The sequence below is a fragment of the Tenrec ecaudatus genome, chromosome 15, assembly GCF_050624435.1.
Source record: "Tenrec ecaudatus isolate mTenEca1 chromosome 15, mTenEca1.hap1, whole genome shotgun sequence".
NCBI classification, from domain to species: Eukaryota; Metazoa; Chordata; class Mammalia; order Afrosoricida; family Tenrecidae; genus Tenrec; species Tenrec ecaudatus.
In genome coordinates, this window is record NC_134544.1 from 15,083,751 (window position 1) to 15,111,023 (window position 27,273).

At 42.0% G+C, this 27,273-nt stretch overlaps 1 protein-coding gene across 1 annotated transcript in view; it reads left to right on the plus strand.

Moving 5' to 3' along the window:
* PIGN (phosphatidylinositol glycan anchor biosynthesis class N) overlaps positions 1 to 27,273 on the plus strand; it is an 84,969-nt gene that overhangs the window by 13,679 nt on the left and 44,017 nt on the right. The window contains 10 exon segments of the mRNA XM_075533215.1: positions 19 to 76; positions 79 to 142; positions 2,003 to 2,133; positions 7,639 to 7,753; positions 13,585 to 13,627; positions 17,494 to 17,553; positions 19,696 to 19,788; positions 20,516 to 20,571; positions 24,766 to 24,844; positions 26,431 to 26,613. Coding sequence (XP_075389330.1) covers positions 19 to 76; positions 79 to 142; positions 2,003 to 2,133; positions 7,639 to 7,753; positions 13,585 to 13,627; positions 17,494 to 17,553; positions 19,696 to 19,788; positions 20,516 to 20,571; positions 24,766 to 24,844; positions 26,431 to 26,613 — 882 coding nt within the window.

A 27,273-nucleotide genomic window follows, 5' to 3' on the forward strand; every position in this document is an offset into this window, starting at 1 on the left:
AAAATAATTTTTACATAGGACTTTTTTCATGCTGCCCAAAACAACCAGTCTTTGTTTTCTAAAGTAAATGAAGAGAAATAGCTTTTTTCTTGCACTTAGTAGATGTAGACACCATTGGAAATGCTTATCTACCATCGTCAAGGTAATTATAATGCTATATTCAACTTGGTATCTTGAAGGGAACATATGTCTATGAACTTCTAAAAATATCAATTATACCTTCTTTGAGATCATAACAATTGAATTCAATGATTAATTACTGTCATATATTTAGATTGGGGTTTAGTGATCAGTTATGTCAATGATATTATTGTGTAATATTACCTAATAGTAATATTATATAATAATTAAAATCTTATATGTTTGAGACAGTACATGCTAATTATAAGTAAAATTTCTATTGTGTTCATATACTTCATTTATTAAGCCGCAAAAGTATGCATATTAGAAATGTTTTTAGCAAGCCTTGAAATGAAAAGCATTTTCATGGTACTATCTAGGTGGCCCTCTGGATTAGATGTTGGGCGACTTTACTGCAAGGTTGGCAGTTCAAACCCCTCAGTCATTTTGTGGGAGTCGGATGATAGGGTGTGTTTTCTGGAAAAGATTTACAGTCCTGAAAACCATATGTAGGGTCACTATGAGTTGAATTGACTTGGTAACAGTGGGGTTTATTTTGAAACTTTATGTCATAAAATGTGGTTGGATATTCCTTCTGTGCTCCCTTTCACAAGTATTTATATCTAGCAAATATTTGCATACAGTTTTTAATAACCATATTTTAGCTGTATGTCTTTAAATTGACTTTGACTCATAGTAATTCTTTTTTTAAAATAAATCATTTTATTGGGGGCTCTTACAGCTCTTACACAATCCATATTTCAATTGTATTAAGCACATTTGTACATATGTTGCCCTCATCATTTTCAAAACATTTTATTTCTATTTAAGCCCCTGGTATCAACTCCCTTTTCCCTCCCTCCCACCCTTGTGAACTCTTGATAAATTATAAACTATACTTTCATATCTTACATCATCTGCTGTCTCCCTTTGCCTATGTTTCTGTTATTCATCCCCTGGTGGAAGGGGTTATAAGTCCATCATTGCCATCAGTTCCCCTTGCTCCCCCCACCTTCCCCCTACCCTCGACTCATAATGATTCTGTAAGACTGAGTGGAAGTTCCACTTAGGGTTCCTGGGCTTTAAACCTTTATGGGAGTAGATGCGGTTGGGTGGGTTCTAACTACCAGCCTTTTGGTTAGTAGCCAAGCCCTTCACCACGGAGCCACTGGGGCTACTTCAGACACCGTATATTAGTGTTACTCCTTACCCGTAGCAGTAAATACCTCTTTGACTAAGGCCCAAAACGAGAAGCGGTCCATTTGATACATTTGTCTTTATTGGGAATAGTGTAGATCACCCTCACTATAACAGCACGGCCTATTGGGGTGCAGAGCTTCTCGTGTTAGGAGTGACTAAGTACCTCATTAACAGAACTCCCTGGTGGAATTTGTTCCAGGCCAATCTTGTTCAATTATACAGAAAGCGTAAATGTAATTTTCTCTAAACTTCCATTTTGCTTTACAGCACAAACAATTTAAGGAGAAAACAGGTCTGACTAGAAAGAATATTAACCTACTGATGTGGCAAAGCAATATAGTTTATGTTCTGGGAAACATGAACATAAAAATGGTTTGATCATGTTTGTGACTGAAAAATAAAAACAAACAAAGCAAACAAACTCCCAAACCACCACATTTGCTAATCAGTGCTTTCCTTTAATCCTATTTCCGAAAGCTATTTAAAGCATATTTTTCTCCTTTAAATGAAGCAATAACTTTTTTGTTTTCAACACCCATAGAGCACTGGCTTGAAAATATCAAAGACGCATCTGAAAGTGTTTCAGGAGTTAATGCCTTTGAATGTAATGAGTCCATATTGAATATATCTGATTCTTCTAAAGTAGTGTAATTTAATTTGTGCCTCTGTTCTTTTCTAACAGTGAATACAGGTACATGATTAGAAAAGTTGATGCTGGAGTAAAAGAGATTGTGTCCATGTTTGAGCATTTCTATAAAAACGATGGGAAAACCGCATTTCTCTTTACCTCTGACCACGGAATGACAGACTCAGGTTAGCCTGTCTTTAAGTGTTTACCATGAATGTAGGGGAATGAGCATGCAGAGCGAGTAGCTTGTGAGGGTTAAGTGGTTTAGGACATGCCTGGCCTGCTGGCCTGAGCAAACACCTGTCCCCTCTTCTCTGCCGTGGGCCAGGCTCTGGCTGTGGTAGCCTCTCCTGAGTGTCTCCACACATGCTGGACAGGCCACCCTGGTTCTAGCTGCTGCCAGCACACGCACCCAGCTTCTGGGCTTCTGTAGTCCCCTTCTGCTGAACACAGAAGTACTCTTTCCTCTGAGGGAAATGAAGAATATGCTGGTGTGAATTTCCTAGAATTTTAGGTTAGTTGGAAAATCAGGTCCCCCCACCCCTATTGTGTTCTAATTATTTAATGTGGATTGAGTTGCGTGCCCCCTCCACCTTCAAAATCTGTGTCAACATGGTTGGGCCATAATCTTCAGTGGTTTGGTAAACATATAATGGTGTGATCAACTCCCACAACATGATGTGATGTGATCAACCCTGATCTGATGTGATTGTCCTATGTGTTGTAGATAGTCCATTTTATGATTGTGAGGCAGTGACGTCAATAAGACAGAATGAAGCCTACAGGATTAGGCTGCATTTTGAGTCAGTCTCTTTTGAGATACTAAAGGAATTAAACAAGCAAGCAGAGATGACAGGGACCTTAGTAACACCAAGAAGAAAGAGCCAGTAGTGGAGTGTGTCCTTGGAAGCCAGAGTCCTCCATGCACTGAGGACTTCTTAGGCCACGGGACAATTGAGACCAACACATAAGGAGAGATGCTAGGCTGGGTTGACTAGAGAAACAAATTCAGAGACACTCGTATGTGTGTAAGAGAGAGATTCATTTCAAAGAGCAATTGCATATTGAGAAAACATCTTAGCTCAGTCCAGACCAAGTCCATAAGTCCGATATTAGCCCTTGTCCAATACTAGTCCATAAATACCTCTTCAGACTCACATAGCCACTCACAATGATGCCGAATGCAGGAAGATCACAGGCCGGTGAGTGAAAAGTCTTGTGGATTCAGTGGCAGTGGAAGCATCTCCATTTGGCAACTCCAACTCCTGAGTGTGTCTCCTCAACAGGAAGGTGAAGCAGAGAGAGAGTGTGGCCCACCTCCTGGGAGAAAGAGAGGAACTTTCCAGAATCCTCATGAGAAGGCCACGCCCATCATGAGGCATCATCAGGCTGTGAACTGACTGACAGACTAAACTCCACTCCTTCACTCTATTGATCAAGCTGACATGAAATTAGGTAGCTACCACAGGAGAGCTGAAAAGAGACAGGGACCTTCCTTCAGGGCCAATAAAGGACACAAATAAGCAATATAGAGAAAAAAATTAAACGTTAGAATGTTCAACTTCCTTGTTAATTAAAATGCAAACTGAAACCAAAAGATGCCTTCTAGCCAGTGCATTGCAAAAACAGGGAGCGGGTGCCATGGCCACGGCCAAGAAACCAGGAGCATGAGTGACAGGAAGCTCCCCCAGAGCCTGCCTTGCTCGTGCTCAAAACCAAACCAAATCTGCAAAGTCAGTTGAGACGCATAGTCGTGTCATCAGACTGTCCCACAGGGCTTCCTAGGCCCCAGTCTTGATGGCCATCATTTGTCTGTCCAACATCATATTACTGTGATGTTGGACTTTATGCCGCCGTATTTCAAATATCCTCTGGACACCCACAGTGGACAGGTTTCAGCAGAGCTTCCAGAAGAAGACAAACACACACATCAGAAGACAAAATAGCTAACTCCCATGTATTCCATTTGGCGAGGTTCTTGTGTATACTCACCGTTGACGCTGCAGAAAAAGGTGCTTTCAGTTGCTGGTCTTGTAAACTTCTGTCATGTAATCTCTGCTGTCCTTTCTATCACCACGGCCATATTTACTCAACTACCAATCATTTGTCATGGTTTCCAACTTTCATTCTAAGCACTAGTAATTACCAGTGCCTCTTGATCACACGTTTCATCGATTTCCGACCGCAGAAGTTGGTAAGTATCTATTTCTCTTCATTTTAAGCATTGGTGGTTGATGTATAAACTTGAGTAGGAATTATATTATCTGATCTTCCTTGGAGGCATCTGGACACTGGCAGCGTTGGACCTCAGGACTGATCTTGAAATATTCTTTCTGACAATGACTATGACACCATTACTCTTTAAGCTGTCATTGATAGCTTGGTAGTCCATATGACCGTCCAATTAAAAATGGCTAATTCCAGTCTGTTTCAGCTCACTGATGCCTAGGACATATAACTTTAAACATTCCGTTTCATTTGTGACAACTTCCAATTTTATTTCTCGATTCCTACTTCATATGTTTCATGTTCTGATTGCCTAGGGATGTTTGCAGCTGTTTCTTCCCATTTTGACTTAACACCACAACAGCAAATGAGGATCCTGAAAGCTGTGCTCTATCCTCTCATTCAGGCCAGCTCTGCTTTGTGGAGGCAGCACTTCCCCAGGCTGAGGGGCTTCTCTCTGGCCCACGTTAGGTAACTCCCTGCTGCTTTTCCTCTTTGTTTTAGAAGTCGATTGCCTGTTCATTCCGCCCATTTTGTCTTCTTCTGGAAGCTCTGCTGAAACCTGTCTACTGTGGGTGTCCAGAGGATATTTGAAATACGGCGGCATAAATTCCAACATCACAGTAATATTATGTTGGACAGACAAATGATGGCCATCAAGACTGGGGCCTAGGAAGCCCTGTGGGACAGTCTGATGACACGACTATGCGTCTCAACTGACTTGGCAGATTTGGTTTGGTTTTGAGCACGAGCAAGGCAGGCTCTGGGGGAGCTTCCTGTCACTCATGCTCCTGGTTTCTTGGCCGTGGCCATGGCACCCGCTCCCTGTTTTTACAATGCACTGGCTAAGGGAGAAGGCATCTTTTGGTTTCAGTTTGCATTTTAATTAACAAGGAAGTTGAACATTCTAACATTTAATTTTTTCTCTATATTGCTTATTTGTGTCCTTGGCCCACCTTTTAAATTAAGGGATTAGCATTTTCATTCCTGATATTTAAATGTATATGAGTGCTGTTTTATATGCTAAAAACAAACAAACAAACGCCCTACCATCAAGTCATTTCTGACTCAGCCTGACCCTGGAGGACAGGCTAGAACCGCCCTGCGGTGTCCGAGACTGCAAGTCTTTGCGGACGTAGAATGTTCCAAATGTCTCCCGCAGAGTGACTGGTAGCTTCAAACTGCTGACCTCACAGTTAGCAGCCCAATGCGTAACCATTATATACACATCTAAGGTTGTTACAGGGATATTAAATGGTTTAAAATCAGAAAAAGGTATGCATCAAGCCTAGATCTTCTCACCATTCTTATTCCATCTATATTCTAAGCAAATAATCCAAGAAGCTGGAGTGTGCGAAGAACAGCCAGACATCAGGATGCGAGGAAGGCTTATTAACGTTCTGTGATATGTAGGTGATTCACTATTGCTTGATGACAGTGAAGAAGACCTGTAGCACTTCTTACACCTCAACATAAAAGAAAAAACGACAGCTACAAGTGGACCAATTGACACTATCATGATTGAAATTGGCAAGGATTTCGTTTTGCTTGGATTCATAATCACTTTTCATGGAAGCAGGAGTCAAGAAATCAAATCATGTATTACACTAAGTAAATCTGCTGCACAAGATCTGTTTGAAGACTAAGATGTGCTCAGTTCAGTATTTTCAATAGCCTTATACATATGAAAGTTGGAACGGACCAAGAAAGACTGGAGTAGGATTGATGACTGTGGATTATGGTACTGGAGAAGAATATTGAACATGCTCTGAAAAACGAACAGCTCTGGAGTACTTCCTGTAAGTGAGATTGGCAAGCACTTTTCCGATCCACTTGGGATATGTTATCGGATAGGATCGCCCCTAGAGAAGGACCTCATACTCGACAAAGTGACAGTCATCGGAAATGAGGAAGACCCTCGTAAAATGCAACAATGGGCTCAAACCTAGCAAGAATGGTGGGGATGACACAGGACCAGGCAGATAACCCCATCTTTCTCTGCAGACTGCAGAGAAAAACCACCACCGTTGTGCTTCAAAGCCCCAAACCTAGTTCACAGTATTACCAAGCCTGCTTGTAGAAAGTTAAGATTAACTATTACTATTTTTTTCTTTTACATTTTATTAGGGGCTCATACAACTCTTATCACACTCCATACATATACATACATCAGTTGTATAAAGCACATCTGTACATTCTTTGCCCTAATCATTTTCAAAGCATTTGGTCTCCACTTAAGCCCTTTGCATCAAGTCCTCTTTTTTCCCCCTCCCTCCCTGCTCCCCACTCCCTCATGAGCCCTTGATAATTTATAGATTGTTATTTTGTCATATCTTGCCCTATGTGGAGTCTCCCTTCCCCCCTTCTCTGCCGTCCGTCTCCCAGGGAGGAGGTCACATGTGGATCCTTGTATTCGGTTCCCCCTTTCCAACCCACTGCTTACTAAAGTATCATATTCCCTAATATCCAAGGCACTTTATAGCAATATATAATCTTAAAAAAACTATAGTTTTGAAGTACATATTCACACCTAATAGGACAACAGTTCTCTTACAATTTACCTTTTAAGAAAAAATTCTTACCTATTCTTTTCTATTTCCTTGCTGACCTAAAATTTAAAATCAGTTTATAAACTCTTAACCAACTTTCACAATATCTTCCAACTACAATTTTTATGTATTTTCAAAACAATAACATCAGTAATAAAAACACAAACAAGATAGACATGTAATTGCTAAAAATTGCATCTTTAATTTCCAATGTACAAGTACAGAATGCCTACTCTTTATATTCATCAGTAAAGTTGTACAGTGTTCTCTATGTTTCAGCAATGATCTCTTTTTGCCTTAGAAGAGTATAAATGATTGTTTCCACTTGGGAACTCTGAGAAAATGGTGTTTGTATTCAGGGAATGTGAATAAAGACTTTTAAACGTATTCCTTGCACGTTACACATGTTCTTCATAAAGTGGATTTGGCAGTTATGTTAATCACAGCACCCAACCAGGAGAAACACGCATAAAGCTGCTTCTTTTTCTTTTGTCAGGCACAGGAGCTCGGTAGACGTTCTGTTCTTGTTTTTGCCTGTTTGATACTCTTGTGTGTTTGGCAGGGTTCTCTAGAGAAACAAACCAGGACACTTATGAATATATCTGGATAGGTTTACAGCGAGAGGGACTGTAATGGCTAACTAGTCCATACAGCAGTATAGAGGGCTCAACTCAACTCACTTCCTTGAAATAGTTAATATGCTGGAAGTTCATCCACTTACTTGGACTGTCGGGACCAGTTGGCACAATGAACCGATCACACTCTGGGATTATTTTCGGGCTCATGGTTTCTCTCAGTTGTAAGCCTTTGGAAGTGTGGTGGCCAGAGTTAGCCAATTTCAAACTCCTAAAAGTGAATATTTACTATCTGTTCATTTTGACACCCGTCTGTTTCCCCTCGGTGTCTTCTCTGCAGGTTCCCACGGGGCTGGCCATCCTTCAGAGACTCTCACTCCTTTAGTCGCTTGGGGAGCTGGGATCAAGCACCCTCAGAAAGTGTTGGCCCAGAAATTTGATGATACGTTTTTGAAAGATATGCCTTTTCATTTTTATAAGAGAGAAGATTTTTTAATTAATCACGTGATATAAATTCTTCTGAAATGACTTCTTGTATGTCAGTTGCAGGAGCATCATCTAAATGCACTGCTATGGAGTCAATTCTGACTTGTGGCGACACTAGAGGAGAGGGTAGGACTGTTCTTGTGGGTTTCTGAGACCATAACTCTATCTGGATATAAAAAAATCCCGTGTTTCTCCTGAGAAGGTCCTGGTGGTTTCAAACTACAGACCTTATAGATCACAGCCCAACTTGTAACCACTATGCCACCAGGACTTGAGAGTCATCTGAAGGCCTTGTTAAAAATACTATTCCTGGAGCGGCTCACCGCTGGGCATTTTGACTACACATTTGAGTAGGGTCCAGAAATTCTATTTTTTAAAGCTTCTCAAGTAATTCCTATTCACAGCCAGAATTAGATAACTTTTTTGGGGGGGGGGGAGGATGGGAGGCATTGTACAATAAAAGTATACTCCTTCTTAACATCAGTAAAAGCATACACACAGTGTTCCTTATTTTATTTCATTGCTTTATTGAAATGCTTCCATTTTCTGAGTAGGATTATTGAAATATTTTAATGAACCTTTAAAAGAATCATTGCTATTATGGTTTGGTGTCAATGAGTGGGTTCCAATTCACAGCAGCAGCAGCAGAACGAAGCACTCCCTCGTCCTGTGGCATCTTCACAGTTGCTCCTAGGTGGGAGCCTATTGTAGCCCTTGTCGAACACGTCTCGTTGAGGCTCTTCCCACTGATCCTCTGTTTTACTAAGTTTGCCACCCTAGCAATTGTTTTTTTTCTGGTGACACGTCCAAAGGACATGTTCCTAAGGAGCAGTCCCATTGTACTTCTTTCAACAAAGATCTGTTCATTCTTCCGGTGGTCCATGGTGCATTCGTGGTCAACATCATAATTGAAATCACCGAGGGATGCTTACATGTATATCACTAGGTTATAGAATATAGTTTCCTAAAGACGTATTATGTGTTTCAAAGTAGTAGCATATTTAAACACTGGTTATCTTTACATTCTTTGATATTGAATCTCAATATCAAAGGACAGGATAGACCTGCCCCTGCAGGTTTCTGAGACTGTAACTGTTTACTGGAGTAGAACGCTTCATCTTTCCCCTGTGGCATAGCTGGTAGTTTTGAACTGCTGACCTTGCAGCAGTTAGCAGCCTAGTGTGTACAGGGTCGCTGTGAGAGGGAATTGACTAAAGGAAAGTGAGCTGTTTATAAAATAAGTTGATTTTCTCCTCGGTGGTGGGATGGTGACTTCCTTGAATCAATTGAGATGCTCCAACAAGTGCATGCAATGGTAGACGTGGCCCATGCGTCCCTGTCAGGAGATCGGGAAGGCCTGGCCAATGTCTGGAAGCGAATTGGGTCCACGTCAAAGAAAGACAATCAAATAGATGTGGAGATTATCTGACAATAGCATTAATATCACATGCTAGCAAAATTTTGCTGAGGAAATTTTTAAAACAATTGCAGCTACCAGAAATTCAATCTGACTAAAAAGAAAATGTGGAATGAAGGGATATCACTGAAGATCTTAGATGAATCTTTGCTGAAAGCAGAAAATATCAAAAAGATGTTTACCAGTGTGTCATACTTAGGTTTTGTGTCAATGTGACTGGGCCAGGGTTCTCAGTAGTTTGGTGGAAATTCTCCATGATGGAATCTAACACAATGTACTCTATTCCACAATGAGATCTAGAATAACATAATCCATTCTGTGAGTAGCCAACAACTGTAGTAGAATATAGCCCCCGTGGTTAGGTAAGGCTTGAGACAATTGGAAGAAAGGCGTCATGGGAAGCTTCACGGCTTATGGATCTGGATCCTGCATGGGATTCGTAGACTTCCTGCCATGCTACTTGACAGCCAACGTTGGGTTCATTGGTCTCGCTTGTGGTTTTCATCTGCCTACTTCTTGGTTCAAGTTAGGAGAAGCCTCCTGCTTACCATCTGCCCCATAGACTTGAACTGGCTTGGATTCCATTTCTGCAATGTATGAGTCATTTCTCGATATAAATCTTTCTATATACATACATGTGTAAATGTCACCAGTTTTGCTTCTCTAGAGAACAGCCTAATACAGGGGTATGCTGTGCAATGTACTCAAGTGTGCAGTGTCTCTAATTATGGAGAATGTTAGGAAAGTTAGGTATTCCAGGACAAGTTATGGGCAATATTACAATAGGGATTCAGAAAAAAAAAAGGAATTCCAGAGAACTTAACTGTGTTCAAGCAGAACCTGTACATTGGAACTCAAGACGGTCATTTGAATAGACCAAAGAGATACCGTGCAGTTGAGATTTGGGGAAAGAGTGCACCAGGCTGGCACCCTCCATCGTCGTATTCACTTTGTATGCTGCACAGACGATCCAAGAAGCTGGTCTGTGTGAGGAAGAATGCAATCGCAGGATTGGAGGCAAATTGATACATAAGCTACAGTATGCAAATAACACAGTCTGTCCTGCTGAAAATGAAGGCAATCTACCGATGAAGGTCAAAGACGACGCCCTTCAGTACGGATTATATCTGAATGTGGAGAAAATGAAAATCTTCACAAATAAACCAATAGAGAACATCTTGATAACCAGAGAAAGTGCTGATGCTGTGATGAATTTCATTTTATTTGGATCCACAATCAATGCCCAGAAAAATGGTTGATCTGAAGACAGAACAAAAAAAAATTCTGCATTTTTCATAATGCCAGTTTTCACACCATGACCTGGTCTTGGGGACATAAGCATGTTGGTAGGGGAGGAGAGATTGTAAGGCTGTACTATATCCTAAAGCCACTAAATCAAGACATGGCCTCTCACAACCACTTGCTTTAATGACTCTGTATTAAAATATAAGGATTTGTAGAGAGAGGGGTAGGGAAATGATGTTATCTTTAAAGTCATTTCGTTCCGTGCTTCAGCACTCTTGGGTCAATGACTGTAGGTACACCACTGCTGTAATTTGAAGTAGTTTTAAACCAACCGCCTTTTGGAAGAGAGAAGCTCCCTTTGGAGTGACTTGAAAGACTAACAATTGCCTTATCCCTCAGCAACAGGATTTAATTCATGCCATTTGGCCTGTTAGTTGTTATTATGGTGCTGTAGACTGTATTTTTTTTAACATTTTATTAGGGACTTATACAACTCTTATCACAATCCATACATATACATACATCAATTGTATAAAGCACATCTGTACATTCTTTGCCCTCATCATTTTCAAAGCATTTGCTCTCCACTTAAGCCCTTTGCATCAAGTCCTCTTTTTCCCCTCCCTCCCCACTCCCCCCCCCATGAGCCCTTGATAACTTATAAATTATTATTTTGTCATATCTGGCCCTATCCAACATCTCCCTTCACCCCCTTTTCTGTTGCCCATCCCCAGGGAGGAGGTCACATGTAGATCTTTGTAATTGGTTCCCCCTTTCCAACCCACTCACCCTCTACCCTCCCAGTATTGCCCCTCACATCCCTGGTCTTGAAGGTATCATCCACCCTGGATTCCCTGTGCCCCCAGCTCCTATATGCACCAGTGTACAACCTCTGCTCTATCCAGACTTGCAAGATAGAATTCGGATCATGGTAGTGGGGGCGGAGGGTGAGGGGAGGAAGCATTTAGGAACTGGAGGAAAGCTGTATTCTTTATCGGTGCTATATCGCACCCTGACTGACTCATCTCCTCCTCTAGACCCCTCTGTGAGGGGATCTCCAGTGGCCAACAAATGGGCTTTGGGTCTCCACTCTGCACTTCCCCCTTCATTCACTATGGTAAGATTTTTTTTTTGATGATGCCTTATACCTGATCCCTTTGACACCTCATGATTGCACAGGCTGGTGTGCTTCTTCCATGTGGACTTTGTTGCTTCTGAGCTAGATGGCCGCTTGTTCGCCTTCAAGCCTTTAAGACCCCAGACACTATCTCTTTTGATAGCTGGGCACCATCAGCTTTCTTCGCCACATTTGCTTATGTACCCGTTTGTCCTCAGCGATCCTATCATGGAGGTGTGCACCCACTGATATGATTTTTTTGTTCTTTGATGCCTCATAACTGATCCCTTTGGAACCACGTGATTGCGCAGGCTGGTGTGTTCTTCCATGTGGGCTTTTTTGCTTCTGAGCTAGATGGCCGCTTGTTTATCTTCAAGCCTTGAAGACCCCAGACGCTATCTCTTTTGATAGCCGGGCACCATCAGCTTTCTTCACCATATTTACTTGTTCACCCACTTTGGCTTCAGCAGTTGTGTCGGGAGGGTGAGCATCATAGAATGCCAATTTAATAGAAGAAAGTATTCATGCTTGAGTAGAGGCCCAAAGTCCTTCCACCTCCTTAATACTAAACCTATAAATATAGACACATAATTCTATTTCCCCATCCTCATATATATTTGCATGTACATGTCTTTGTCTAGACCTATGTAAATGCCCTTTAACTCCTAGCTCTTTCCTCTATTTCCCTTGACTTTCCTCCTGCCCCACTATCATGCTCCATCCCCACCTGAATTTCAGCGATACCTCTTCTTTATGTTACCTTACCCTCGATCATTCCCTACCAGGCCTGCCACTCCCCCCTCACCACCAATTTGGATCCCATATTGTTCCCTTGTCCCTGAGTTAGTTAACACCACTTCCTTACCCCCCCCCACCTCCCCCTATCCCAAGTCCCCCTGGAACTGTCAGTCCCGTTGTTTTTCTTCCAGATAGTTCCTCCAGCCTATCTTATTTAGACAGACCTGTGGAGATATTAACATGCACAAAAGCAAGACAGAGGAAAACAAAGCAACAGTATACAACAAACCACTGACAAAGAACAAAACACATCAAGAAAGAAAAGCTTGTAGTTAGTTCAAGGATCGTTTGTTGGCCTTTAGGAGTGTTTTCCAGTCCAGTCTGTTGGGGCACCACGCCCTGACCCCAAAGTCCACTTTCAGCATTCCCTGGGGACGTTGCCACTCCATCCCTTGCTGTTCCGCTGCACTCCCCCAGTGCTTTGCCTCGGTGTGGTGGGATCAAGTCAGGTGCAATTCCCACACTGTGTCTCCGGTGCTGTCCCCTGTAGCACCATTGGTCACTGAGGGGCATCATGTCTCTTAGTGGGGCCAGCCCTGTTGTTCTCTCTGTGGACTGGCTGCTCTATTCAGGAACATCCTCCTCACGGCCTGGTGGGCCAGGCTGTGCTCCACTCTCTCCTCCTGCCCCTTCATCTGCTCCCGTGTGCTCTGATCAGATATGTCCCTCTCCCGGAGCTGCAGAATCAATGCCGTCCTTTGGAACAGATTCTTCTGTGGGAGGGGCTGTAGACTGTATTCTTCCATCTTCCCTTCCTTAACCTTTTGATATTTTGGAGTACTTATTTTTCCGTGAGCATTCCAAACATTTAATGAACCACCACAGAAATGACCCTATATTTATTTTTAAATACCATGTTTTGTTTCATCTTTGTGTTTTAGAGTGCTCTGCATGATAAAACATTGGGCTGCTAAACACAAAGCTGTCAGTTCAAACCTACCAACTTCTCCGTGGGAGAAAGATGAGGCTGTCTGCTCCCCGCAAAATGCACAGTTTTGGAAACCCTACATAGGGTTACTATGAGTGGGAATGGATTTGATGGCAGCAGGTTTGGGATTTGGTGTGGTTCTATATTCCAAAGACAGAAATGTTTCCAAGAGACATTGGTTGAAAAGATAGAAATGTTTGTAACACTATGCTTTCTGTTAAATTCTGACCACTCACTAATTATCAAATGATTTCTTCTTTTAAAAATCCACATCTTGTATCTGGTTGTGTCTTTCAGAATGGAAACTGGAGAGCTGGAAGAGGCTCGATGTCAACCAGGTAGCCATTTCCATGCTAATCTCGTTCTGATTCTATCTTCTAATGCGAAGTTTAGACAGAGACCACGGAGAAAATAGTTGGTGTGCAAATAATAGCACTGATGACTATTCCACAACATATCAAAAATGTAGGCTGTGATAGTTAGGTTTATTGTGCCAACCTGGACAATAGGAACATGTAGGATTAATTAGGTCACAATTTGATTGGGGGGCAAACAGATAAATGGCTCTCCAGAGCCTGTCTGCACTCTCTTTTGCTCTCTGGTGATTGGAGCGAGTGTGCTGCTGTTTTAGCTAGTTTTCTGCCTCAACCTGTAAGGTACACCTGTGAGCCATGCCAACCCATGGATTGTGTTGGTAGAGCTTGAGGCTCTTTGAGACCTGCTTCCCCATGCTGCTGGTGTGCACATCACTTGAGCTTGAGGCTGCTGGATCCTGTCACCTTGCATTGCTTGTGTTCGATATCCCACCGGGCCTGCTTTGCTACGCTCTTGGGCTACTGACTGTGGTGACCCACCCTGCTGTTTGCTGCCTGTGGGCAGACTTTTTTTGCTTGCCTTGCCTGAGGGAGGACCATGCTATCTGCTTCCTTGACCTTGGACCTGGTAGCCCACGTGAGTTGAAGGACTTCCAGTATATTAACTGTTCCACAGAAGTGAGTTGAACTGCATGCTCTGAACTGCTGTGTGGACTATGTGTGAATATATATATATTTATTTATTTATAAGTTTCCTGGTTTTGTTTCTCAAGAGAACCCTGCCTAACATATAGGCCAAGCCACTTTTTCTTGGCATAATAAAATTATTCAAGTGGAAAGTAAAAGCAGTAGACTCATTCCAATGACTTTGGGATAATGGAAGGGCTGTTACGGAAATAAAATTAGTATGTCTGCTAGATGAAGGGGGCGGCCCGGTGGGGTAGTGGTTGTGGACTGCGAAACACGGCATCAGCATTCTGAAACCACCGCCCGCTCTGTGGAAGAAGGCTGGGGCTAGCTACGCTGGTAAACAGTTGCAGCTTAGAAACCCATGGGGCAGCGGAGTGGGGAGCACTATGAGTCAGTTTTTCTTTTGGGGGGTTTGCTTAGATGAAGGGCTTTAGGAAAGTCATGGGAAAATGGAATGAAAAGAGAAGAAAATTTTTCCATTCACTTTTTGAAGCCTTTTGTATTTACTTCTGTGACTATTTCTTGATCATGGCCGCCATGCGTGGGTACTTAAAATACGGAACCAATAAAGCCCTGTTATGGGTTTCATCCCAGTAGCATGTAGCCTCTGCCCTTATAATGAACAGTTTTCTGTACCTTCAGATCCACCTTGCCTTGTAAGTGCACTGGGAAATAAGAAACTGCAGACTGTTCCGCTAGAAACCTTCTAATATAGAAAAATGTGTGGTCAGTCTAAGGATGTTAGGCGAGGAGCAGTAGCTGAGAACAAGCCTAAGGGCGTTTGGCGAGGAGGAGTACCTGAGAACAGGAAGCCTGGCGTCGTCACAGCTGAAGACATGCTGCGTGCATGGCTGTCTGTGGTATTCGCAGCAGAGGTGGCCGCGCTGGGATGTGATCCCAGTTTGCCTTTCCAGGCCACCTCACTAGATGGCATTCCTTTTGTGACGGGCACTTCTAGGGCTGGGCTTTCACTTTTAAGCCTCTAGTTACCTAAAGTGGACTTTTCTCAAAATAACAAGAATAGATTCATTCTAAAGTTGAATGTGGAGATGACTGTACAATTTTTATTCATCTGACTGCACTATTGAATTGTGTGACATGTGACATATATGCCAATAAAACTGTTTAATAAACACACCTGAAATAGGAAAAAAGAAAGCCCCAAAGAAGAACGTACCATGATATCTTACACTGAAAGAACTCGAGACAAAACAACTCAAGCCTAGAGTAGTTGAAATGTTGAAAGTGTTGTTGATTTCAAAGAGAAAAAGAAAGGAACAGAGTCATCTCCCAGGATGGACCCCCATGTGTGTGAAACTGTATACTTCAAAACCAGACTCACTGCCATGGAGTTGATGTGGACTGAGAGTGACGCGATAGGACAGAGTAGCACTGCCCCCGTGAGTTTTCAAGACTGTGTCTTTACAGGCGTAAAAAGTCCTGCCTTTCGCCTGCAGAGTGACTGGTGGCTTTGAACTGCGTACCTTGGGAATCGCAGCCCAACATAAAACCACTCTGCCAGAAAACCAGTCCAATTTATTAATCTATAATAAGAAATCACTGCCCAAGGGCAGGAAGAGGTGAAGTCCTCATCACAAGGACATTTCATACTCAGGACAGGTCATAGTCAGGAAATTATTTACTGGACATGGATTCAGCTATTGCTCGTGGAAGACGCCCCAGTCTGTTGACTAATACTTCCACATTGAGACCCGCACTAGGTGATGAGAATTCCTTCCTCCTTCCCTGGACCAACATGATCATGTGTCTGCAGTGTGGCCAGGCCTGGGTATGGGATATTCTGTGAGGAAAAGCAGACCCGGTCCATGCTGGGAGTTTATATTTAAGGGTGAAACAGACACTAATCCAGCAGTCATAATGATCGCTGTGATACGTAATACAGAAGAGGCCGAGGACATGGTCCACCCAAGTAATAACGATGAAAACATCAGAGTAATCACCGGTTATTGTAAGTTTATTATTATGTGCCCGCTATTTTATCTCACTTCATAGGGCTGTAACTCTGGAGAAACCATTTGTCTTGTATCTGACAAGAACACCGAGGCATTGGCAAGGAAAATAACTGCCTAGGATCTCACAGATGATAAGGAAGGATCTGAAAATGGGCATTCTGACTTTGAAGCCCTTTACCAACACCCAAAATGATAAGGCTTAATATAAAATAGTCCAATAAGTTGGTGAAAATGGAGATTGTTTGCTCTCAGAAAGTATCGTCTACAGACTGATAAGGGGTCATAGCAGGTTGGTAGTGGGATGGGTGGTCGGGACATGAAGATGTGCAGCCAGGAAGAAAGCCAGAAGCACTCCTCAGAGGCCTTGGACTGGAAGGGAGATGTCTGATGCCACACTTGGTTAGGCTTGTAGTGGTTGTTGTTGTTGGCTAAGGAAGCCTTTCTCTCCTGTCTCGTTAGGTTTCCCTCTGACCGACGCCGTCTTTCACATGGGTACAATTTCTCCTACTGAAGTCTGCAGGTGCTATTTCCTTTCGGTCTAGTGAAGGCATTCTTTGGTGTAATACTGCCAACAAAATAAAACATAAACAAAAACCTGTTCCATAAAATGAACCAGTTCTTACCTATGAGGACAAGTACAGTTGTTCTTGTTGTTACATGACCTTTTACATTTGGGACTCCTGTTGCTTTCAAAATGAGTTTTTGTAAGTTTATATACCTTAAACATAAGACAGTTTTAGACATCCAGTGTGTATTAAATGTTTTGAAGGAGATTTATTATAACAAGTATCATGGTCATGTCCCAAATAGAGTTGGGCTCATTACATTCACTCATCTACCTGGTTAGGTTGCAGAGACCAGGCTGTTATGCAGAAATAGCAGTGTTCTGTGAAAATGGAGGATGACCACATCAGATCCCAAAATGGAAGTTGACTGCCGTTACAGAATAGCTACCTTTCGTTTCTTAACTGTCACACATCTGAGAGTCATGACCCAGCCAAGTTGACACGTGACCTTTGACCATTATAGCCCGTTACTCATTCACATATCTCAGCAGTCATTACTGTCAGATGTACAATTAATGCACAAAATAGTGGGATAGTAGATTTTTTTTACTATAGTCATGGAAATGTGAAAAGTCAGACAACAAGATGGTTGATAAGTAAGGGGGCGTGTATTCAGTTCCCTTATTGAAGTCTCTTAGAATTGAACTTTTTCTATTTGTAGATTGACATCACACCATTGATGGCTTCTTTGATCGGAGTTCCTTTCCCCATTAATTCAGTGGTAAGGAAAACCATTTATCTATCTATTTATTTACAATCATTTTATTGGGGGCTCATACAACTCTTAGTACAATCCACACACACATCAATTGTATAAAGCACATTTGTACATTTATTCCCCTCATCATTCTCAAAACATTTGCTCTCCACTTAAGCACCTGGCATCAGCTCCTCACTTTTCTCCCCTCCATACTCTCCTCTCCCTCATGAAGCTTTGATAATTTATAAATTATTATTTTGTCATATCTTACACTGTCTGATGTCTGCCTTTACCCACTTTTCTGTTGTCTATCCCCCAGGGAGGAGGTTATACATAGATCATTGTCATCGGTTTCCTCTTTCTACCCCACCCCCCCTTCACCCTCCCGGTATTGCCACTCTCACCACTAGTACTGAAGGGATCATCTGTCCTGGATTCCCTGTGTTTCCAGTTCCTGTCTGTACCAGTGTACATCCTCTGGTCTAGCAAGATTTATAAGGTAGAATTGGGATCATGATAGTGGGATGGGGGAGGAAGCATTTAGGAACTAGAGGAAAGTTGTATGTTTCATCATTGCTACACTGCAATCTGACTGGCTTATCTCCTTCCCAAGACCCTTCTGAAAGGGGCTGTCCAGTTGCCTACAGATGGGCTTTGTGTCCCCACTCCGCATTCCCCCTCATTCACAATGATACCATTTTTTGTTCTTTGATGCCTGATAACTGATCCCATTGAGACCTCGTGATCACACAGGCTGGTGTGCTTCTTTCATGTGGACTTTGTTGCTTCTCAGCTAGATGGCTGCTTGTTTACCTTCAAGTCTTTGAGATCCCAGAGACTATTTCTTTTGATAGCCAGACACCATCAGCTTGCTTCACCACATTTGCTTATGCACCCATTTGTGCAGCAATTGTGTTGGGAAGGTGAGCATCATGGAATGCCAGTTTAATAGAACAAAGTATTCTTGTGTTGAGGGAGTACTTCAGTGGATGCCCAATGTCCCATCTGCTACCTTAATACTAAATCTATAAATATATACACATAGATCTATTTTCCCATCCTTCTATATAAATATATTTACATATGTACAGGCCTTTATTTAGACCTCTATAAAGAAGCACAATTTTCATAAAATAATCTTTATTCTTACTATGTGAGGTACACTTTGATGTTTCATTTTTTAATTTTTTATGAAGTCTGCAGGTAACTCTAAGTATCGCTGGTGGCGCTGTGGGTTAGGCACTGGATGGCTGATGGCAATGTTGGTGTTTGAAACCCCCCAGCGGCTCTTTGGGAGAGAAGAGAGGCTGTGTACTCCCCTAAAGGTTTGCTGTCATAGAAACCCAGTAGAAGGTTCTCACTGCTATCGAGTCAATGCCAACTCATAGGATAGGCTAGAAATGCCCCTGTGAGTTTCTGAGTCATGAAACGGTCTGAGAAATGTCTCCTATAACAGTGGATGGTGGTTTTGAACTGTTGATCTCATGGATTGCAGCACAAAGGATAAGCCTGGTGCCACCAGGACTCCTGATGGTGGGCTACTATGAGTCACAATGGACTCTATGGCAGTGGCTCGGGTTGTAACTCTTCTCAGTGATTTCACCACTCACTCACTTGTTGCCCCAAAGCTCTGGTGGTTCAAGGGACTCCATGATGGCCTCGCTGACTTTGACCATTACTTTGACTTTGGGCTTTTTGAATATTATCTATTATCTCCACCACTCTTGACTCTGTCCATCTTTTGGGGCCATGACTTGCCGCACCCCCTTTCTCCTTCTGCTGCTTATCTCATTACCTGCCAGTCTGTTAGCATCTGTCGGTGATTCTATTATTGAGCTGTATTACATTGGTCTATGAAGTTGTGAGAACTGAGGCAATGTTTGCCTCATACTAATCTTTCAGCAAATGTTAGTTTCTGTAGAAATAAGTTCACCTTCTTTGCTTTTATTTACTGTACAGCATGTAGTTTGTGAGAAAAAATAATAGACTATGGTTTTTCAATCATGGTTTACCAAAAAAGCTCTTCCCTTAATTAGTCTAGTAATTTATTGTTCTCGTCGCCATTGTTGGTCATTTCCATTGCTTCCTTTATAAGTCTATGTTGTTCTCCATGAATAGGCTGAGCTTTCATTCTGAGACCCGGTCAATGTTGATTATTTGCAGGGGACCCTTCCTGTGGCTTATCTTAACCACACGGACCTCTTCAAGGCAGAGAGCATGTTCACCAACGCGGCCCAGATCCTCGAGCAGTTCAGGGTAGGAGAAGGTCTCACACCCAAGACAGGCAGTACTCAATCTGAAAATCAATTGTACAAAGGAAAATATTTTGGTGTTCATAAATGATTTTCAGTTTTGTGAATTTTATATAAAGATTCACATTATTAAAAAAAATTAATTTAAAAATGTTCACAATGTTGAAGTACAGGTTCCATAAGTCAATTTCTGGGTCTAGAATTCCCTTTCAATAGTGTCCCTAATTGTAAGATTGTCACCTATGTTTATGAAAACCAGAATTAGGTCTGTATGAGATTTATACCATAGAAATAGAATCAGAGATTGCAACATTTCTTGTCATTTCTTGTATATCAGTGTGCGTGTGAGCATACATGTGTGTGCGCATGCACACCCACACACACACAAATTAACTGAAAAACTCAACTGAAAACTCTGCTATTCTTAACACTGGTAATGCTGTTGACTTCTGCTGTTTTTAAGTGTTATAAGAACTGCAATTCAGTTACATTCCAGAATGCCATTTTGCAGGCTTGACATGTTTAATGCTCAGCTAATCATGATAATAAGATCATGTTAAATTTTTTCCTTTAACTGTTTATGGAATAACACCGTAGCCCAAATTTCAACTCATTTTCTAGGTAATTAACCATTCCCCAAAGCATAATCTTCATGGTTGTTTGTATTTCAAAAAGAAACGAATTCCTCCCCATGTACTAAATAACAACATGGCTTTATCCTTGGTTCCCAGGTGAAAATGACGCAGAGAAAAGAAAGAACTTTGCCATTTGGGTTTCGACCATTTAAGTAAGTAACTGAACGTCCTCAAAGACGCAGCTGGTAGAATTTCTCACTAGACTCCATGCTGAGAGATTACTTGACCTAGAACCTTAATCTCCTTTGCATGCTAAGCCAGCTCCACCTGGCCAGCCGGGTTATTGTCTTTGTTAAGCAATGAGCCAGGTGCTAGATACCTTTGACCAGCTGATGGAGGGGGATGGAGAGACAGCCAGGGGCCTTGAGAAACGTTTAGGAATGGCTTCTACAGGTTGTGGGGTGGTGCACACATGATTTTCAAGAGTCACATTCTAGGCTGTTACCATTCGTACATCCTGCGAACAGGACAGGACCTGTTGTGGGCTAGGTGGCAGTTAAAAGATGTGATCAGTGAACATCCAAGCATATTATGCCTGGTTCCTCCACTCTCGTCTTACACCGTCTCGAATGAGACACATGGAAAGGACTACAGGACCATGCAGTATAGAGATGATTATGAGTTTAGTCTTTTCTAAAATGTTTAGAAATAATTGGTGACAAAATCATTTTAAGGATGATGATGTAACAAAATATTTCAACCCAGAGGGAACATATCACAAACATCTTAAAATGTATCTTAGACTTGTCAGAGGGTCTGCAGTGGGTTTATACGTTCGCGGCAGTTGGGTGCCGTCAGGTCAGTGCTAACCTGAGGCGACCCTATGTACAACAGAACAAACTACTGCCCGGTCCCGTGCCAGTTCACAGTTGTTCTTATGGTTGAGCCCATTGCTGCAGCCACGGTGTCAGTTCTTCTCATCACTGGTCTTGCTCTTTATTGCTTCCCCTCTGCTTTACCAGGTGTGATGTCCTTTTCCAGGGACTGGTCTCTCCTGCCAGCAAGCCCAAAGTATATGCCATGGTCTCCCCATCTTGTTTCTGGAAAGTTTCCGGCTGTACTACTTCCCAGACTAATGTGTGTGTTCTTTTTGGCAGTCCATGGTGCTTTCCGTGTTCTCGGCCAGCACCAGCATCCAAATGCTTCGGTTCTCTTCTGACTTCCTTATGCTGGGTCCAGTTTTCACATGCACATAAAGCGATGGGATAGCATGGCTTGCATCAGGTGCACTGTGCTCCTCAAAGTGACCTTTGGTCTTCAACACTTTAAAGAGGTTTGCCCGCTGCATGGCACCATTGGACTTCTTCACCGCTGCTTCCCACAAGCATTGATTGTGGAGCCAACCAAGTTAAAGGCCTTGACAACTTTAGGTTTTTCTCCTTTATCATGATCTTACCGACTGGTCAGTGCTGAAAATTTGGGTTTTTTCACATTGAGTTTAAGTTACATTAAACTGACTTGTAAACCATCCTGAAGGCGGCAATCCTTGATCTTCATCAGTAAGTGCATCAAGTTTTCCTCACTTTTAGTGCACAAGGTTATGTCACCTGCAGACAGAAGGTGGTTAATAAGCCTTCCTCTAACCCCGATGCCTCGTTCTTCTTCAAACAGTTCAGCTTCTTGGATTATTTGCGCAGCATACAGATTGAGTAAGTATGGTGAAAGGATACAGCACTGATACACACCTTTCCTGATTTTAAACCATGCAATATTCCCTTGTTCTGGTCGAATGACAGGTTCCATGTACAGGTTCCGAATGAGCACAATGAAGTGTTCTGGGTTCATATGATAATTGCATGTCCTATTTTACCCTAGTTTCAAAAAGTAGCTTTTCTGATACTTTAAAGAACCTGTGAAAACAAAAGTGTGGTATGTCCTTTCCGACAAATACTTTAAGCCCGTTGCCACGGAGTTGGACTTCCAGCTGGTTCTTTCCGGTTCTACCTTCTTCCGAGAATATGTGTTTCCATCCCAAATAAGTTGAATCGGAACCTACAACCTTAACCTGCAAGTTCCTCGGGTGATTCTGATGTGGACAGAAGGGCTTCGAACAACAGTTTAAGCACTGAGCCACCACAACTTTTGATAAATATGTGAGGTTTTCAAAAGTCTCATGGAAAATTTCATTAGCTTTTTATTTCCCATGAACTTAAACAATCATTTTATTGGGGGCCCTTACAGCTCTTATAACATTCCATACATCAATTGTATCAAGCATGTTTGTACATATGTTGCCATCATCATTTTCAAAACATCTGCTTTCTGTTTGAGCCCTTGGTATCAGATCTTCTTTTTACCCTCCGTCTCCCAACCCCCTCGTTACCCCTTGATAAATTATTATTGTTTTCATATCTTCCACCAACAGCTGTCTCCCTTAACCCATGTTTCTGGTGTTTACTCCCAGGAGGCAATTATGCGTCAATTATTGCAATCGGTTCCCCCTTCCTCCCCTTCTCCCTCTTTCTTCCCCCTAACCTATACCACTATTCCAATTTCTGGTCCTGAAGGATTTATCTTCCCTGGATTCTGTGTGTCGTGAGCGCCTACTTGTACCCATGTACATTCTCTGGTCTAACCAGAACTAAGGCAGGACTGGGGTCATGATAGTGGGAGGTGAGGAAGCCTCAAAGAACCAGAGGAATATTGTGTGTTTCATTGGTGCTGGACTGTGCCCTGGTTATCTCCCTTCCTTGTGACCCTTTTTTGAGGGGATATCCTATTGTGTACAGATGGGTTTGGGGGTCTCTGCTTTACCCCCCACCCCATTCTCAACAATATGTTTTTGTAATTTGTTTTGGGTCTTCTGGTGCCTGTTACCTGATTCTGTCGTTGATACCTCATGATCCCACAGTCTGGTGTGCTTCTACCATGTGGGCTTGTTGCTTATCTGCTTGTTTAACTGCAAGCCTTTCATATCCCAGATGGGCACCATCAGCTTTCTTCACCACATTTGCTCATGCACTCTTTTTGCCTTCAGCGATTGTGTCAGGAGGGTGAGCACCACAGAATGCCAGGTTGTTAGAAACAAAGTGTTCTTGCATTGAGGGAGGGCTTGAGCATTGACCCAACATCTGGCTGCTTCCTTAGTGTATTGCCAGATAAATACATGTACATCGGCCAATACCTCTATTTTTATGAATTAATATGTTTACATAAGTGCACACCTATGTTTATACCTCTACCTATAGATTTGCTTCCTAGATCTTTCATCTGTTTCCTTTTACCTTTCTCCTGCTCAACCATCATGCTCACCCTTCTTCTGCCTCTTAGTAATTCCTCTCAGATTGCTGTTGTGCCAACACCCCCAGGATCTTTATGTCCTCCTCATTGTTGCTTTTAATTCTCTAGTTGTTCCCCTGTCTGTGGCATTGTTTGCTCACTGCTCCCCCGGCCCCTCGTGCTTCCCCTAGTCCCTCTGGAACCGTGTGTCCTGTTCTTTCTCCCCAGGCTGGCTCTCCATGTTTTACTTATGTTGGTAGGCAAAGCAACAATAACAGAGACAAAACAAGAATAAAAAAAAAGATTGCATAAGAAGAGAAAAAACACAAAAAAAGAAAGAAAAGGGAAAAAAACTAGTAAAAAAAACCCCCAAACCAAAAGGAAAAGCATACATAATTCGAGGTCTGCCCGCTGACCTTTATGGCTATCTCCCCACCGATCCTGGGGCGTTCTGGGAACTGTCCCTCCTAGCCTGAGGTCTATTTTTCCCACGAACTTTTTGAAGCCCTTTCCCCACCCCCTCCACCCCACACCTCTACCAGACTGATTAAAAATAGTAACAAAACCTGGATCTAATGTACTCTAATGGTATTCTGGGAAATAACCAGCAGGTGGCAGTGCATGATAAGGAGAAGCAAACCATCAGCCTGTATATGAATGACCTTTTAAAGCAGAAAAAACACTTTATATTGGAAAAAGGAGTACTATAAAGGCCAAAGTGGTTACAATAAAACCTTTTAAAGAAAACAAATTCCATACAATTGGGGAAGATAAAATAGGGCCCTTAGGAAGAGAGGTATGACGGGCTTTCAAAAAAGTTTGGGGAAAGATAATTTTTCCACAAGTCTTTTAAAAGCCCCCTTTTATTTTAGGGGGATAAAAGGAATAGCAGATATACGTTGCCATTTGGAGAAAAATTATCTGTTCCGACTTTAGGTGACTAAGACCAAATTAAATTACAGGCTAGTCTTTGGAAGTGTTCAGTCAATCACATCCTTACAATTGAGTTTAAGCTTTGCTTGTTTATTGCAATTTTTTAATGATTAAAAAATTGATTCTTTTCTTTTCGATTAAAAACATGATTGGGACGCAGAACCATTTTGACCATATGTGTTTTTCTTTTCTAGGCTACTTTCTAATTCCAAACGGCTCAGCTTTTTAAAGAAAGCAAGGTCTTATATAAAGCTAGGGAAGCATGACATTGCAGTAAGTATAAAATCATCGTGCGTGTAAGTGGATGATCCTCACGCTCCCGATGGAGAGGTCAGGGCTATAGATGAAACGCAAAGTGGCAGCCAGTGAGTCTTTCTGGACCGTTAAGAAACGGTTGACTTTCTTCACTACAGGTAGATTTGCACCACATAACACAGTAACACGAGACAACACAGCACAACACAACACAGCACAGCCCTAGAGTCATCGTCCGCTCACAGCCACCCTGTAGGAAAGAGAAGAATTGCCCCACAGTGTATCCAAGCTGTAATCTGCATGGAAACCCACCGCTTCATCTTGCTTCCATGGGGCGGCTGGTAAGTATGAACCACTGACTTTGCAGGGCCCTTCATAATATAATAGGAACAATTTTACAGGTATGTATATATGTGTGTAAGTATACATATGAGTGTGTACATTCATCACAAAGTATATATCTTTAGTGCTATCTTATTTGTGCTCTGGTTAATCTGATATGATATAAGAAAGTCAAGAATGATATAAATGTGAGCTTCAGCCATTTGTAACTTTATTTTCTTATTTATGCCACAGGGAGATCACTTTCTTTCCTCTTGAAAAAAAATCATTTTATTGGGGGCTCTTACAGCTCTTATCACAATCTATCCATTCATCCATCCATTGTGTCAAGCACATGTGTATATTTGTTGCCATCATCATTTTCAAAACATTTTCTTTCTACTTGAGCCCTTGGTATCAGCTCATTCCCACCCCCCTCCCTCCTCATGAACCCTTGACAATTTATCTTTTTTTTTCAATGTTTTACACTGACCGATGAGGGAGGTCACATTCCTAAGAGTAATTCTAAAACACTGTATATATTTTAAGTGATCACAGGCATTTTATATTTAAAATACCCTTTCCTGAATAGTGGAGAAAATCAGAGTGCCATGGAAACAATTAGTCCAGTGGACTAATGGACTACAAGAACATTAGTCTTTACTTTGAGGTCAGAAGAACTAGATGGTGCCCAGCTACCAATAGCTCCGCAAGGGACGGCCTTGTATATAGTGGGAGGACAGTGCGGAACAGAACTAACACTCAGAAAAACATAGCAAAATGACTGCTTGGATGCACTGGTGGAGCCCATGTTGAAGACCCTTAGTCGCTCATCAGGTCTGGAAATGAACACAGTTTTCAGGCGAGCAATGGATGAGCCTATAAGAATAGGAAGAGAAAACACAGGGAGGAAGTGGGGTAAGTGATATTATGTAGGAGGGACTGCAATCACTGAAGTGAAACAAAATGTGTATGAATTATTGAATGGAAAACTGATCTGCTCCATAAACTGTTACCCAATTCAAAAAAAGTTAGCCAAATAAGTTAACAAAAATAAATCAAGTGCTGTTTCCTATCAAGATTGAAAGATAACTATTTTATTCATTACCTTTCTCTGCAAGAAATCCACAGAGCCCGTCCAGGTCCATCACCTATAGTTCCTTGCTGTCAGTTTAATAAAATGATCTGAGTATTATGACTACCATGCTTTTTTTCTTCTTGGAAATTTAGGGTTATTTTTCTTTTCTTCCATTGTAGCAAGTTATATTTTCCTCTCCCCACAGGTCTTCCTTTGCAAGGAGCTGATTGATCTTGCATTGAAAGGACTGTCTTATTATCATACTTATGACAGATTGTTCTTGAAAATCAATGTTGTTAATGGTTTTGTAGCATGGATAACGTATGTTTCTCTGATGATCATCAAGCCTCATGCCAACCTGGCAGGAGGCAGTTCTCAAGAAGTCAAGGTAGGCCCACGGAATACAGTAAACATTCATGTCATAGTGTGAAAATAACCAGGATGGAGGAAAGCTATCTCACCAAATCAACAGGGAAGGTTCACACAGTGGGTACGATGTTGTATGAGTATTAAGCTCATTCTGATTTATCTCTGATTTGGTTTTATTGCATATGGTTATTTTTTACCTTGTCTATTTTATTTTCTTAGATGAAAAAGAGACATATTGATCATACTGGTCCTAAATGTCACAGGGCTCTGGAAATTGCTTTGTAAATAATCTATTTTTTCAGTGGCATCAAGTCTGTTGACATTTGTTTTTCTTACAAGCTGCCCTGGTGGTGTGGTGTAGGCTTATGTGTTGGCCTGTTAACTTCGAAGTTAGTAGTTGGAAACCACCAGCCACTCCAAGGGGGAAAAGTGAGGCTTTCTGCTTCCATGAAGATGTAACCCTTTACCACATGTTCCCCAGTTGCTGTGGAAAGATTACTCATTCCAGTCCCAGGCCCTATGTCTAAGCCTTCACTTTGGATTGGTGGATTTGTTTGGTAGCTTCAGGTGAAACCTTTTGTGTAGAACAACTGCACTGGGATGACTGCTTCTATTGCGTGCCGTAGATTTACGCACATGAGCACCTGCCTTCCTTGTGTGCTTGCCAACTGCTCCTTGC